This window comes from Eschrichtius robustus, chromosome 1 (genome assembly GCF_028021215.1).
Source record: "Eschrichtius robustus isolate mEscRob2 chromosome 1, mEscRob2.pri, whole genome shotgun sequence".
NCBI classification, from domain to species: Eukaryota; Metazoa; Chordata; class Mammalia; order Artiodactyla; family Eschrichtiidae; genus Eschrichtius; species Eschrichtius robustus.
This window is the reverse complement of record NC_090824.1, coordinates 82,655,075-82,669,482: the sequence shown is the minus strand read 5'-3', so window position 1 is coordinate 82,669,482 and position 14,408 is coordinate 82,655,075. Positions and strand designations below refer to the sequence as shown.

The 14,408-nt window shown below is 37.5% G+C and overlaps 1 protein-coding gene across 3 annotated transcripts in view; it reads left to right on the top strand.

Annotated features, from left to right (window-relative positions):
* The window catches only part of AQR (aquarius intron-binding spliceosomal factor), a 116,063-nt gene extending 102,718 nt beyond the window's left edge, over positions 1-13,345 (top strand). For 2 of the 3 annotated variants that reach the window (XM_068548853.1, XM_068548864.1), the window contains one exon: positions 2,988-5,318. In XM_068548853.1, coding sequence (XP_068404954.1) covers positions 2,988-3,302 — 315 coding nt within the window. In that variant the 3' untranslated portion in view covers positions 3,303-5,318. Of the gene's footprint in view, positions 1-2,987; positions 5,319-13,153 lie in introns of those variants that run through there. The other variant, XM_068548856.1, reaches the window with a different exon arrangement.
* The last annotated feature ends 1,063 nt before the right edge of the window (positions 13,346-14,408 follow it).

Here is a 14,408-nt window from a genome sequence, read left to right as displayed (position 1 = left end):
TCTTCTCTGTCGCCGAATAAATCTTTAACGTACTTGATTCCTTGCGGGAAACCAGCTAAACCAAAGTAGATTACTATCCATGTAACATCCATATTTTAAAAACATCTTTTGTAGATATAATTTGGCATACAATAAATTCCACATATCTAAAGTATACAATTTGATATGTTCTGATATTTGTATATATCCATGAAACCATCACCGTAATCGAGATGATGAACATGTCCATTATCCCCAAAAGTTTTCCATGTACACCTTGATAATCCCTCTCGTCCCTCACCAGTTCCTTTTCCACCTTCTCCAGGAAACCAAGGATCTACTTTATGTCACAATAGATTAGTCTCCATCTTTTAGACATTTATGTAAATAGACTCATACAGCATGTACTTTTTTTTCCTACGTTTATTCAGCATTATTTTGATATTCATTTATGTTTCAGAATGTATCAGTAGTCCTTTTCCTTTTATTGCTGAATAAGTAATCCATTATACAGATTACCAAGTTTACCCATTCATCCACTGATGGACATTTGGGTTGTTTCCAATTTTGGCTACTACAAATAAAGCTACTATGAACGTTCTCCTGCAAGTCTTTGTACTTTCTCTTGGGTAAATTTCTAGGAGTGGAATGGTTGGATAGTATGGTAAGTATGTATTCAACTTCTTTTAAGAAACTGCCCACCTGTCTTACAAAGTGGTTGTACCATTTTATATTCCCACCAGCAATGTATGAGAGCTCACACACACTTACTACGTTTGGTCTTTTTATTTTAGCATTCCAGTAGGTGTGTAATGGTCTCGTTGTGGTTTTGATTGGCACTTCTCTGATAACAGTTGAAGTTGACCATCTTTTCATGTGGTTATTTACCATCTGCATATCTTTGAGGATGTGTCTGTTTAGGCCTCTCACTCACTTTTTCGGGTTGTTGTATTATTATTGAGTTTTGAGAGTTTTAAAATTTATTCTGACTACAAGTTCCTCATCAGATGTTTGTTTTACGAATAATTTCTCCTAGTCTGTGACTTGTTTTTTCATTTTTAAGTGTCTTTCAGAAAACAACAGTTTTAAATTTTGACAAAGTCCCAGTGTATCAAGTTGTTCTTTTGTGATTCATGCTTTCTATGTTCTAAAAGAACTTAGCCTGACCCAAAATTCAAGTTTTTTTTTTTTCTAATGTTTTCTTCTAGAAGTTTTATAGTTTAATTTGCTATTTAGAGGTATGGTACATTGTGGGTTAATTTTTTTTTATATGGTGCAAGGTAAGGTTGCATTTTACTCATTTGCGTGTGGATATCCAGTTGTTCCAGCACCATTTCCTGAAAAGGCTGTTTTTTCCCTCTGTTGACTTGCCTTGTCATTTTTTTTTTTTTTTTTGAGATTAAAAAAGCAGTTTTTCAAATTGACATGTAATTGACATATAATTTTATATTAGTTTCAGGTGTATAAAATAATGATTCGCTATTTCTATATATTGCAAAACAATCACCACAATAAATCTGATTAACATCCTTCACCACACAGTTACACATTTTTTTTCCTTTTTTTTAAAAATTAATTTACTTTATTTATTTGTGGCTGTGTTGTGTCTTCGTTTCTGTGCGAGGGCTTTCTCTAGTTGCGGCAAGCAGGGGCCACTCTTCGTCGCGGTGCACGGGCCTCTCACTATCGCGGCCTCTCTTGTTGCGGAGCACAGGCTCCAGACGCGCAGGCTCAGTAGTTGTGGCTCACGGGCCTAGTTGCTCCGCGGCATGTGGGATCTTCCCAGACCAGGGCTCGAACCCGTGTCCCCTGCATTGGCAGGCAGATTCTCAACCACTGCACCACCAGGGAAGCCCTTTTTTTCTTATGTTGAGAACTTCTAGGATCTCACCTTGTTGTCTCAGTAGAAAAATCAATTGGCCACGTATGTGAGAGTCTACTTCTGGGCTTCCTATTCTGTTCTTTTGATCTTTGCATCTTTCCTTTTTGCCTTTATTACACTACCTTTATTAGAGTTTCTTTATCGTAAATCTTGAAATTAAATAATGTGTGTCCTTCAGTTTTGTTATTTTTCATAATGGTTTTGGCTGTTCTAGTTCCTTTGCTTTTCTGTATAAATTTTAGAATCAGCTTGTCTATTTCAACCCCCCCAGAAAAAGCATGTTGAGGTTTTGATTAGGATTTTGGAGTATTACTGCTTAAGATCAATTTGGGGAAATTAACATCTTAACAATATTGAGTCTTCTTTCCATGAATATGATCTCTCTCTCCACTTCTTTAGGTCTTCTTTGAATTCTCTCCTCAGTGTTTGGCAGTTTTCAGCATACAGGCTTTATACATATATTGTTAGTTTTATTGCTAAGTATTTCATATTTTTGTGCTGCCATTGTGACTACTACTTTAAAACTTTTTCAGTTTCCAACAAGAGAAACAGTTCCTGAAGAGAGAAGCCCAGCTTTAGCTCCAGGCTGCCATGGGGTAAAAGGGAAACCAGGCATATAGAGCTGCTCCAGTGTTCTGGTTAAGTGGGACAGAAGCCTTGTGCCCTGCTGCTCTCTCCCTGCCATGGCCTTGTCTCAAGGCTTGGTTCCTTCTCACCCCTCACAGGGCTCCTTGATTGAAATTGGTCCTTTCTTGAGTTGGTGTGGCAGTCAGTCCTAATCAGCCACTGTTTTTCCAGAGTGTTACAATAAATTCCTTTGCTAAAAAATTTAATAGCTTTTGATATTGTTTTTCTCCCTGAGGATGTAATATATGATCTCATCATTATTATCTGATATCTATGCAGGCATATTCCATGGAGTCAGTAAAACTTAGGCCATTATCATCAGAGTTGTTACATCTGTAATATAAAATGGCCAGCAGTGTTTTGGAGAATTCTAGAGTGACAGTATCAATTAGGAAGATAATGTTAATGGGAGAACTTAACTTTATAAGCCAGTGTCTTTTTATTTGGATTCACTGATGTCTTCTCTCTCTCTCTCTTTCTTTTTTTTTTTTTTCTTTAGACTTTATTACAGCTACCACCTGCTATGGTAGAAGAAGGTGAAGAAGTTCAAAGTCAGGAAACAGAATTGGAAACAGAAGAAGAGGCCACGCCTGCTCAAGCTGACATTGTACCTAGTCTAACAGATGCCAGCTCCAGTCAAGAAACCTCAGCCTCTGAGACTGAGACCATCCCCAATCACACAGGAGCCAGTTCCAGTTCAGAGGCCATCCCTACTGAATCCGAGATCACTGCTACTGTGGCAGAACCTGTAGCTGTACCAGCGGAGAATAACACCCCTCAAGATGCCACATCCGCCCCCAGAGAAACCAAGTAGCCAAACTGTAGCCCTTCTTAGGGAGGACATTTCATTGATAAAGTCTAGGTAAAGTTACCTTTTGTATTTTACATACGCTTCTGCCGTTTTAACGGCACTAATTAATATTCAGTCCTTATTTTTGTTAGCTGATCTCAGTGTTTGTCTTCTTGTATATATGAAAAAAGAATGTGTGTGAACAACTCCAGTTTTATTTGTTCAGTCAGAAGAGTAAATAACCATTCCTTTGATATTTTGATTATTAAATAACTATATCTGTAATCATACCTACATTAAAAGAATTTTCTACGGAGTAATAGTTCACATTTTTAGTGAACTTCTCTAAAGAAAAGGCCAAAATATACTGGAATTAACTGCAAATGACCTCAAGCAAGTGTCCAAATTGGGGAGGGAATCATTTCTTCTACCATAATGTAAGATGCTCAAGTCATGTTTCTTTCTGTCCCTCCTTTCTTTGCTGTCTTCCTTGGTGGAAAGGCATCAACACCATAGGATGTAAGTTGCTCCAGTCCATTAAAGAAGACATGCATTTCCTTCCCCCAAATCTCAGAATGTGTAAAATCACCTAGAATGTCTCTTTATTTTGGGGGCCACTCCAGGCCTAATGAATCAGAATCTCAGGGTTAGAGCCTAGGAACCTGCATCTTTATTTTTGCAGGTGCTACACAATTAATGTTTGAGTTGCTGGCCGAATGATATCAGATAAGGCTGGTGAGGCTGGGCCAAGATTTGTCATTCATCTAAGCAAGAAGGATCTGGCAGATCCATTTGGGCAGGAACACAGGTCCAGGGTCCGGGCAGTGAAAATCAGTGAACTTAATTAATTCCTGTATTCAGGATGGATTTCTTCCAATGCAGAGCTTCTGAGTTTTCTGCCCTGTTTAGTTCTCTTGATAGATAACCAGCCATAAGGAGACCTTAAGGTAAAATGTGCTCCAGATTTGAGAAGGCATCTGTACTAGGACCTTGCTACTCAGGTATGGCTTGCAAATCAGCAGCATCAGTGTTGCATTGAAATTTGTAAGAAATGCAAAAGTTTGGGCTCTACCCCACGTTTGTTAAATCTCAATCTGCATTGCAGCAAAGTCCCCAGGTGATTCATATGCACTTGGTAGTTTTAGAAGCGCTGTACTGAGATTACTGTGCTGTCCTCACATGAATGAGAGGTAGAATGGTGATCCTATGATGGTAGAGTTTACAGTGAGTATGACTGTTTTCTGACAGTGGACCTCTGCTTATAAGTCCCTGGGCATGGTGACCAGAGAAGAGATGAATATGTGTATGTGGGGAGGGTGAACTTGCCCACTAGTTCTCTTCCCCATTCCCACATCTGCTAGAGTGGCTAAGGGGAGCATTTCCCCAAATCTAGCGCATCTACCTTTAGGCTTGACCGTGTCCAACGAACTTTTGAAGAATTAAGCAAGAATTGCACACTGCCAGTGACAAGACCAGTGCTTCTCATCTTGATATTTTGAAGCAATGATAAATTCATAAGGAAATTAAACCCAGAAAGTCAAGTCAGTGATATTTTTGAGTGACTAATGTTTGCTTAGGTTTACCAGTCTGTGGTGGGTATAATTTAGACCCCTGTCTTACAGTGCTCCTTGCAGCATCAACAATTGTGTTGGGTGCGGAAGGGGAAGATGAAAGTGATGGGATAATAAGGGGAGTGAAATGCCAAGGAAACGAACGTAGGAAACCTAGGTCTGTTTGTTATCAGAGTTAGGATGGAGCCAAATGGTCTGCTACATAATTTCTCTGAGTATAAGAATTTGAAAGCAGGTGTTACGGGCATCTGTATGAGGACTTGCACTCAGAATTATTTTCATTTGTGAATATACAGTATCAGGCTAAACAAGAGGGAAAGAAGCTTTACCATATTACTGTCGTCTTTCCTGGAAAAGACTGATTTTTCCCTCTACCCTTTAGAGGAAATGAATCATGATACCTGCAACCAAAGTAAGCAAAACTGCTGTGCTGCTTTCTCCTTAAATAAACCATTTTCCTAACACTGTATATCACTCTGTCTAGCTGGGTGACTGAACTTTTTTCTCTGCTGCTTGATTTTCTATCACACTGAAAAGAAAATTTTAACTGGAAGATGAATAATTCCTTTGCCTTTGTCAAATTAAGAAAGGGATGATGAAAGTGGGACTTGCATTATTTTAAATTGTTTATTCACTGGAAAGGCCAGTGAACTGCAGTTGACTATAGAATTGTGGAATTTTTAAAGGAACTTAAGAGATCTTTTCTAATCTTAGATAACGAGGAAACTGAATCAGATGGTCTTAACCAGGGTGGCAACTGTGGGAGAGAGACTGGGGTAGAATCCAATCTATAGTCCAGGGCAGTTTTGTGCCTTTTTTTTTTTTTTTTTTTAAATCAACCACACATGAGTAATTGCTTCATAAATTCAAAATTTTTCTATTTAATTTGGGATTACTACAGACACAGTTATTCTAGCCAGGTGACCATTTCAGATTAGTGTTCCCATTGCTCTCCATCCTGTTTTTCAGATCTGAATATGTCATGATTTTGGAGTTTATTTTTAAAAGCAAACCAGAAAGACACATGCCAAGAGAAAGAGCATGAAATGAAGCAATTCAAGTATTTAGACTTTTTTTCACAGAACGCTGAGTTAAGAAAGTACATTACCAGCAGTTGAGAATAAATAGCTCTATTGATTTGGGCAAATGAATGAGAAGATCTAAATATTATCAGGTCTCTTGAAGTTAGTGTGATGATAAAAGTTGATATTTTGCTAGATACTGAGAGAAATGGTATAAATGGGCCATTTGTGCTCCTATAAAAAATGAAGTTTTTATGATCAGGGGACAACATGATATTGTAAAACAGACTTTGGACTCATCCAGACCTGACTCAAATTTTACGTAATTTGCTCATCAGCATTTGGTTTGACCTTGACAAGTGTTAATAACCTCTCTAAGTCCCAGTTTTATCTACAAAATGGGGGAAAGATCTCTTTGTTTGTTAATGGGGTAATGTTTATGAAAACATCTGGCACCTGGGTGCTCGGTAAATACCAGTCCCACCCTCTCCATTTTCCCCCAAATCTTTGAGACAGTGTAAGATATTGCCAGCCAGTCCTCTGACTTGAGTGCGTAGCTACGCCCCTATCCAGGGAGCATGGAGGAGGATTAAGAAGGGAACACATGGTGGCAGTTGACTTTTGAAGATCAAGGGTCAAATTTACTGATTGGAAACCTTGAAATCAGCCCATGGCAGCATTGAGATTTGGTCTCTGCTGAGATTAAAATTTCTAGCAGAACAGCCTACCCAGATGGAGATAGTAGGTACCATTGTGCTTGGGATATATTGATAACATCAATTCCGTATCCTGTACTCCCCCACTCCAAGATCATCTATATTATTGCACTTACCTAGCTTGAATGTGCTTTTTCCTTTTTATCTTGCAGTCACTCACATGGTATTTTAGAGATGTTTCTTCAATTAAAATAAGATAAAAAAGATTTTTTAAAAAACGCTGACCCTTTTGCATGCACCAGAAGAGCAGTTAAAAACAAGCAGTGCCTTGCTTCCTGTGAAAAATGCTTGGCAGTTAGCCTTTGTAATTATGAAGCAATCATGTTAATAGATGTTTAAGAATAATACAACTGGAGCTGTACAGAGCCAAGGATGGAAACGAGCACATGAGACCATTTTTTCTTTATCCATTGCTGTTCTTCAGTGCCCGAGAAGGGGTTTTAATTCAGCGGTAGCCAGAAGCTTTGGACACTTTTTTTCTTCGTAGGGACAATCCTGAGCTCAGTCCCCTGGAACGTGACTCAGAATGCAGCACAGTTACAGCTGACTGCCAGCTTTATTGCCAGCTCTACCTTTTGGCTTACACTTAACTTCGTTAGCTACTTAAACTTTTGCACTTACATATAAAAGATGGCTAATCCCAGTATTTCTCAACATATGTTACAAAACCACCCGTCTTCAAAAATACTTTGAAAAACATGTTCCATGGTCAAATAAGTTCGAGGAACACGATTAATTATCATTCCCCATTTGCAGAATAACAATGCATTGTTAGCTAATTAAAGGTTCTTTCCTGCAGGAAAAAATCATGTTAACTTTGTTTAATCTAGCATTTGATTATCCCAAGCTTATTTGACCATAGAACTCTTTCTTTCTTTTTCTTTTTCTTTTTTTTAAAAATAAGACATTCTAGAGAACTAGTTCCTCAGAACAGTTTGGGAGCCAATATTTTTACGTTAGTAAATGAACTTTGATTCCCCCTTAGAAAATTAAGGGGATAAGAATATACCAGCCCCAATATGCTACTTTGTCATAAGGATTATTTTGAGCTAAAGGCAGTTGAGAAACAGCAGATACAGGAAGTATTCTCTGTCCTTGTGCTTCTGCCTAAAAGCAGGGCATAAGTTTCCCTTTGTAAAGATGACATAAATTTCCATTTGTAAAGGTGTCCCCTCTCTCCTGTACCAGGAAGAAGACACCAACCCTTATCAACGGACACAGAGATGATGCTATGAAATGAGTCTGCATAAACAAACCTTACTAAAATGACCCTCATCTTCCATTAATTTCCCCGAGTATTTACTTTCCCACAATTTACCACCCCTAAAAGCCCAAACTCCCCCCCTTTTTTTTTTTGCCTATTTACTTCTCCATAATTTATTGTCCTTTGTTAAAATGGTATATAAGCTTCAAAGCCTAACAGCTTCGTGGGGGGGGAGTTTTTACTTTTCTGTGTAGGCCCCTGGAAGTAAAGTTAAAAACATCAATTAAATTTGCATGCTGTTTCTCCTATTAATTTGTCTTTTGACAGTTTAATTCACAGGCCCCAGGTACAGACCTAAGAAGGTAAAGTCTTCCCTCCCCTACAAAAATAAGACTTTAATACACCGTTTTTCCGTAAGTAACCAGAGGCTAAAGTAACACAGCTGAAGAAGAATGTAGAGGTGAAGTGATTTGGACAGAATGTCATATTATAGTGTAATTCGTTGAGTGTCACATGGTATTAATAGCAACATCCTGAAAATACAAATGAATACAAGTTTGATCAATGTACCATGACATTTGTTCGTGTGAGCCTTCTAAGAAAAGGTCACTGAGCATTCTCTGTTTACATTTTAATTTGAGAGTCCAGGATTTCACACTAACCTTTTCTCATTTCTTACTGTGCAGTAAAAGAACAGTCCATATTTCCAGTGTGTCTTGTTTTCTCAGTTCTCTAAATGTTTGTTTTCTTTAAAAGTCTGTTTCAAAAAGGGAAAAGATTTAGTATGGTAAACAGGGGTGGACAAGAAATAATAGAAGAAAAAATGGTCCCCACCATCCTCTTTCTCTCTATCTTTGACTTACATCATACTATTACCCAACACTCTTCTTGCAGTAAATCTAAGTGCAAGAACCTCAATGGTAGCTGCTTCTCCTTGGGAGATACCTTGTTTAGTATAAATGGCTCTTTTGAGAAACTGATTTTATTGACCTTTTTAAAAAAGTCAAGAGTTCTTGATAGGAAGTGGTCATATAAAATATTATCTTTTTCTACTCTCATTCATTGGTTCATTTTGAGGGGAGTTTTCTTCTGGTTTTTAGTTCAGTTATTTACAATAAATGTGGTTACTGTTATTATGGTATTTTCATTACCCCTTTTCTTCTAGTAGCACTTTCCAGTGCTGATTTCTTCTAATCCCAGACTTCCCCAAGAATAGTAGTGGAACAAGAATAGAGCTAGTTAATTTGCATTTTATTTTGCTGGTTGACTACTTTTCACAGAAGTGAATTGAATTAAAAGTAGTAAAAAGTTGGAAGATGTCTTTGAAACTATCTAATTCTTGTGCATTCATAGACTGAGTACCTACTGTATGTCAGGCAACAATGCCATAGTTCATAGGTGAGAACACTGAGGCATTGGGTGGTTTGCCTAGGAGACTATGGTTAGTTGAACTGGGACCAGAACCACCATCTGACATTCAGGCAAATCCCTTGCCTTGCTGTTCTTTAAACTTATTTGCTTGAAACAAATCAAAGTAGAAGGAGCCACACTTAATATTTCACAGATGAGCAAGGCAAGCCTACTAAAGAATTCCTCTCAGGCTTAGAATACCAGAGAGGAGACCGGGTTGCCAAAATCAGGATAGGAAATAAGAGGTCTATGAAAAAATATGCTTTAATGTTACAGTGTTTATACTTACAGGTGAAAGCCAAATTAATACTTGTTTTGGATTGAAAAAGGTATGAGAAACATATAATGGGGAGAGGCTATAGTAAGTAGTATTTAAGTGCCAAAATGCAAATTATCCTAAAGCTGTTTTAGTTTTAGACCAAGTCAGAACAGGTTAAATAACAACAGTTTTAAAAGAATGTAATATATGATAAGGGAAAAGTTAGAATTTACCAAGACCTGCACTTTAAATTACCATTATAGGCAAACCTCAGAGATATTGTGGGTTCATTCCAGACCACTGCAACAAATTGAATATCACAATAAAGAGAGTCACTAATTTTTTCAGTTTCCCGGTGCATATAAAAGTTATTTTTATACTATACTGTAGCCTATTAAGTATGCTAAATAGTATTATGTCTAAAAAAGCATGCATACCTTAATTTAAAAATACTTCATTGCAAAAAAAAAAAAATGCTGGGCTTCCCTGGTGGCGCAGTGGTTGAGAATCTGCCTGCTAGTGCAGGGGACACGGGTTTGAGCCCTGGTCTGGGAGGATCCCACATGCCGCGGAGCAGCTGGGCCCGTGAGCCACAACTACTGAGCCTGCGCGTCTGGAGCCTGTGCTCCGCAACAAGAGAGGCCACGATAGTGAGAGGCCCGCGCGCCGCGATGAAGAGTGGCCCCCGCTTGCCGCAACTAGAGAAAGCCCTAGCACAGAAACGAAGACCCAACATAGCAATCAATCAATCAATCAATCAATCAATCAATAAATCTTAAAAAAAAAAAAAAAAAAAGCTAACCATCATCTGAGCCTTCAACAAGTTATAATCTTCTTGCAGTAATAACACACAGGATCACTGCTCACAGATCACCGTAATAAATATAACAATAATGAAAAAGTTTGAAATATTGTAAGAATTACCAAAATGTGACACAGAGACTCAAAGTGAGTAAATGCCAATGGGGAAATGGCGCTGATAGACTTAACTTGACACAAGGTTGCTTCAAACCTTCAATGCATTAAAAACATAGTATCTACAAAACGCAGTAAAGTGAAGTGCAATAAAATGAGGAATGCCTGGTTCAGCCTTCCAGTTTAACTACCTGCCGCACACCCAACGTTAGCACGTTTGGGAGCTGAAAAGAACATCTGTGTGAGCTCAAGTTCCCAGGAGCGAATGTCTGTTTCTAAAACAACTCAAAGCAAGATGCTCTTACGCAATTACGGAAATCAGTTGCGGTTTTTCAGAGGTGGCCATTGCAACTCTTGGTCTAGTTGGGCTCACTAAATGAATGGGCTCATCTGAGCAAGTAGAGAATGTGTTTCCTCTGCAGAAATACAGTCGTAGCTTTGGTGAAAAGACTCATGAATGTCAACTGTCATTGACACTTGAGAAATTAAATTGGTCAAGTGGTTCTCTTAAATTGACATGGTACTATGAATATTGGGCATGGGTAGTTTGGCCTGCTTTTGAGCTACATAAAAATGGAATCATACAAAATGTGCTTTTTTTGGTCTGCCTTCTCAAATAGATCGTAATGACATGAGGTAGGGATCAAGATTAACTGAGCACTATTTATTAGATCGTTCTTTCCCTCAACACACTATACTGTAATCTTTGTCATAAATCAAGTAATTGTATATGTGTGGGTCTGTTTCTGGAATTGTTTCATTGGTATATTTTTCTTTTCTTGTGCCAACATTTAACTGTTTTAATTACTGTAGCTTTACATTAAACCTTGACATCTGGTTGTGTATTCTCCCTTAGCTATATTCTTCAAGATATTGGCCACTCTTAATCTGTGTATACACTTTAGAATCATCCTGTCAATTCTAAAAAAAAGCAAAAAAAGACTTGCTTGGATTTTTATTGGGATTGTATTGATTCTATAGATCAATTTGGAGGAAAATTGATGTCTTTATCATTTAGGAATATGGTGTTTCTTTCCATTTATTTAAGCCTTCTTTAATCTCAATGTTTTGTAGTCTTCTAGATAAAGGTTTTGGCCGTCTTTTGTTAAATTTATTCGTATTTGATTTTTTTATGCTACTATAAATGGTACTTTTAAAACTACATTTTATTATGTTTTGTCATTATTTGTTACTGGTATATAGAAATACAGTATCTTTCTTGTATGTTGCCCTGGTATGTAGCGATCTTGTTGAATTCACTTATTATAGTATGACAGTAGATTATTTTGGGTTATCTACATACATAATTATGTCATATGTGAATAATGGTAGTTTTATTTCTTCTTCTTTGATCATTATACTTCTTATTTCCTTTTTAATCTTTGTGCCTTTTACTTCCCTTTTCTGCTTATTGGCTTATTGAAGACCTCCAGTACAGTGTTGAATGGAGGCAATCAAAATGAGTATCTTTGTTTCCTCCCAATCTTAGGGACAAACATTTTAATATTTCACCTATTGCTATAGGTCTTTGTGACACCCTGTACCAGATTTTGAGAGTTTCCATCTATGCCTAGTTTGCCAAGTGTTGTTGTTGTCATTGTTTTTAACATGAATGGATGTTGAAATCTCACAAATACTTTTTCAGTGTATCCTCAACATGATTATATGCTTTTTCTCCTTTATTCTGTTAATGTGGTGAATTGCATTGGTTTATTTTTCAACCTTTTTTTTTTTCTTTTTTAATTTAGTTTTGGCTGTGTTGGGTCTTCGTTGCTGCGTGTGGGCTTTCTCTAGTTGTGGCGAGGGGGGGCTGCTCTTTGTTGTGGTGCGCGGGCTTCTCATTGCGGTGGCTTCTCTTGTTGCAGAGCACGGGTTCTAGGCACGCGGGCTTCAGTAGATGTGGCACACGGGCTCAGCAGTTGTGGCTCGCGGGCTCTAGAGAGCAGGCTCAGTAGTTGTGGCACACGTGGTTAGTTGCTCCGCGGCATGTGGGATCTTCCCAGGCCAGGGCTCGAACCTGTGTCCCCTGCCTTGGCAGGCAGATTCTTAACCACCAAGGAAGTCCCTTGGTTTATTTTTCTATTGATTTTTTTTTTTCTTCTCGTCATGGGCCAAAATTGCTACTCTTTACATGCCGAATAACTTTTTAGTTGAATACTGGAAATTAAAAATGCTATGTTGTTGAATGTTTGGATTTTGTTGTCTTCCTTTAAAGACTGTTGAAGTCTATTTTAGCAGGCAGTGACTTGTGGGTATTAGTTGACCTTTTTGATGTTTGTTTTTAAGCTTTGTTACACAGGTGTAGAGTACTTTACTCTAGGACTAGTTTGGCTCTGTCACTAAATTGTGACCTTTCTGTGGTCACTGCCCCAGGTGTTCAATGAGGTGTCTCTACTCGAGCTGGTAGAAATGTAAACCTTGATTTTCATGTGAGCTCTGGGAAATGTTTAGCTTATAGCTCCCAGGTAGTTGTTATTCGATTGACTTCATGGAGTTTCACACTGTGCATGTATAGATTAGTATTCGGCCAAAGACTTGAGGGGACCCCTCTTCAGACTTCTGGAGTTCTTCCTATGCATAACTCTCTCCTTTCATAGACTCTGCCCCCAAATTCCACCCAGCTCAGCCTCCTCACGTTTTAGTTCCTAAAGTTGGTGAGACTGCTGGGCTTCTACTTAGGCTCTCCTTCCCTGTGCTGCTGTTTGGAAATTACCTCTCGGCAAAAAGCCAAGGCAATCACAGGGCTCACCTTGTTTTGTTTTGTTTCCTTTCTTTCAGGGATCAAAGACCTTTGCTGCCTGTTGTTCAACGTCTGAAAATAGTTGCTTTGTATATTTTGTCCAGTTTTCTAGTTGATTATAGTGGGATGACGAGTTACTATTTCATGAGCAGAAGCAGAGGTTCTCACATTGATTGGTTTTTCAAATATTAAAGTGACCTCACATTCCTAATAATTTTAAAATAATTGCTGTATTAAGTTACTAATATTTTTATTAGGATTCTTGCATCTGTGAGAATTATAGAGATTGGTCTATAATTATTAAGATGATGATATTACTTTTATCAGATTGGGTATCAAGATTATGCTGACCTCATAAATTGAGTTGAAAGTATTCTCTCCTTCTTCTTTTACCGGAAGAGATTTTGAAAAAGTGGTGTTATTCCTTTTTTTAGCATTTGGAACAATTTACCAGTGAAGTCATCTAAGCCTGGAGATCTTTTTGTGAGGTTTTAAATTTCAGATTTAATTTATTTAATGGTATAAGACTATTCTGTTTCTTGTTGGTTTTGGTAAGTTGTGTTTTTATAGGAATTGTCCATTTAAGCTGAATTTTAAAATTTATATGGGCAGAAGTAATGTATAATAACTTTTCAGCACAGCTTTAGCTATATCGCGCACATCCCATATCATGTTTTCATTAACAACCAGTTCAAGATGTTTCCTAATTTCCATTGGGACTTTTTCAAACACATTTTTTCATTTTCTTTGAAAATGTTTTGGAACTTAATAGAGGTGGTGGTTATACAAACTTGTGAATGCACTAAATACCACTTAATTGTTCTCTTTAAAATGGTTAACTTTATGTTATGTGAATTTCACCTCAATTTAAAAAAAAAAAACAAAAATGCCTTTTAAGAAGTGGGTTTCTTAATTTCCAGGCATTTGGGCATCTTTCTTATCTTTTTGTTATTAACTTCTAGCTTTGTTCCACCATGGTCAGAGAACATACTCTGTATGATGAAAATCCCTTGAAATTTGTCAGGACTTTTATGGTACATGTTTCACATGCACTTGAAAAGATTGTGTATTCTGTAGAAGTTAGGTACCATCATATGTATATACACACACGTATAAATTAGTGTTAATAAATTGTTAATTATTTTGTTCAAATCCCTTATATTCTCACTTTTTTTTTTTGTCTGCTTGTTCTATCAGTTACTGAGAGAGGTGTGTTTTTAAAAAACATCTGAGTGTGTTATAGGCTTATTTCTTCTTTTAGTTCTATCAGGTTTTGCTTTGTGTATTTTGAGA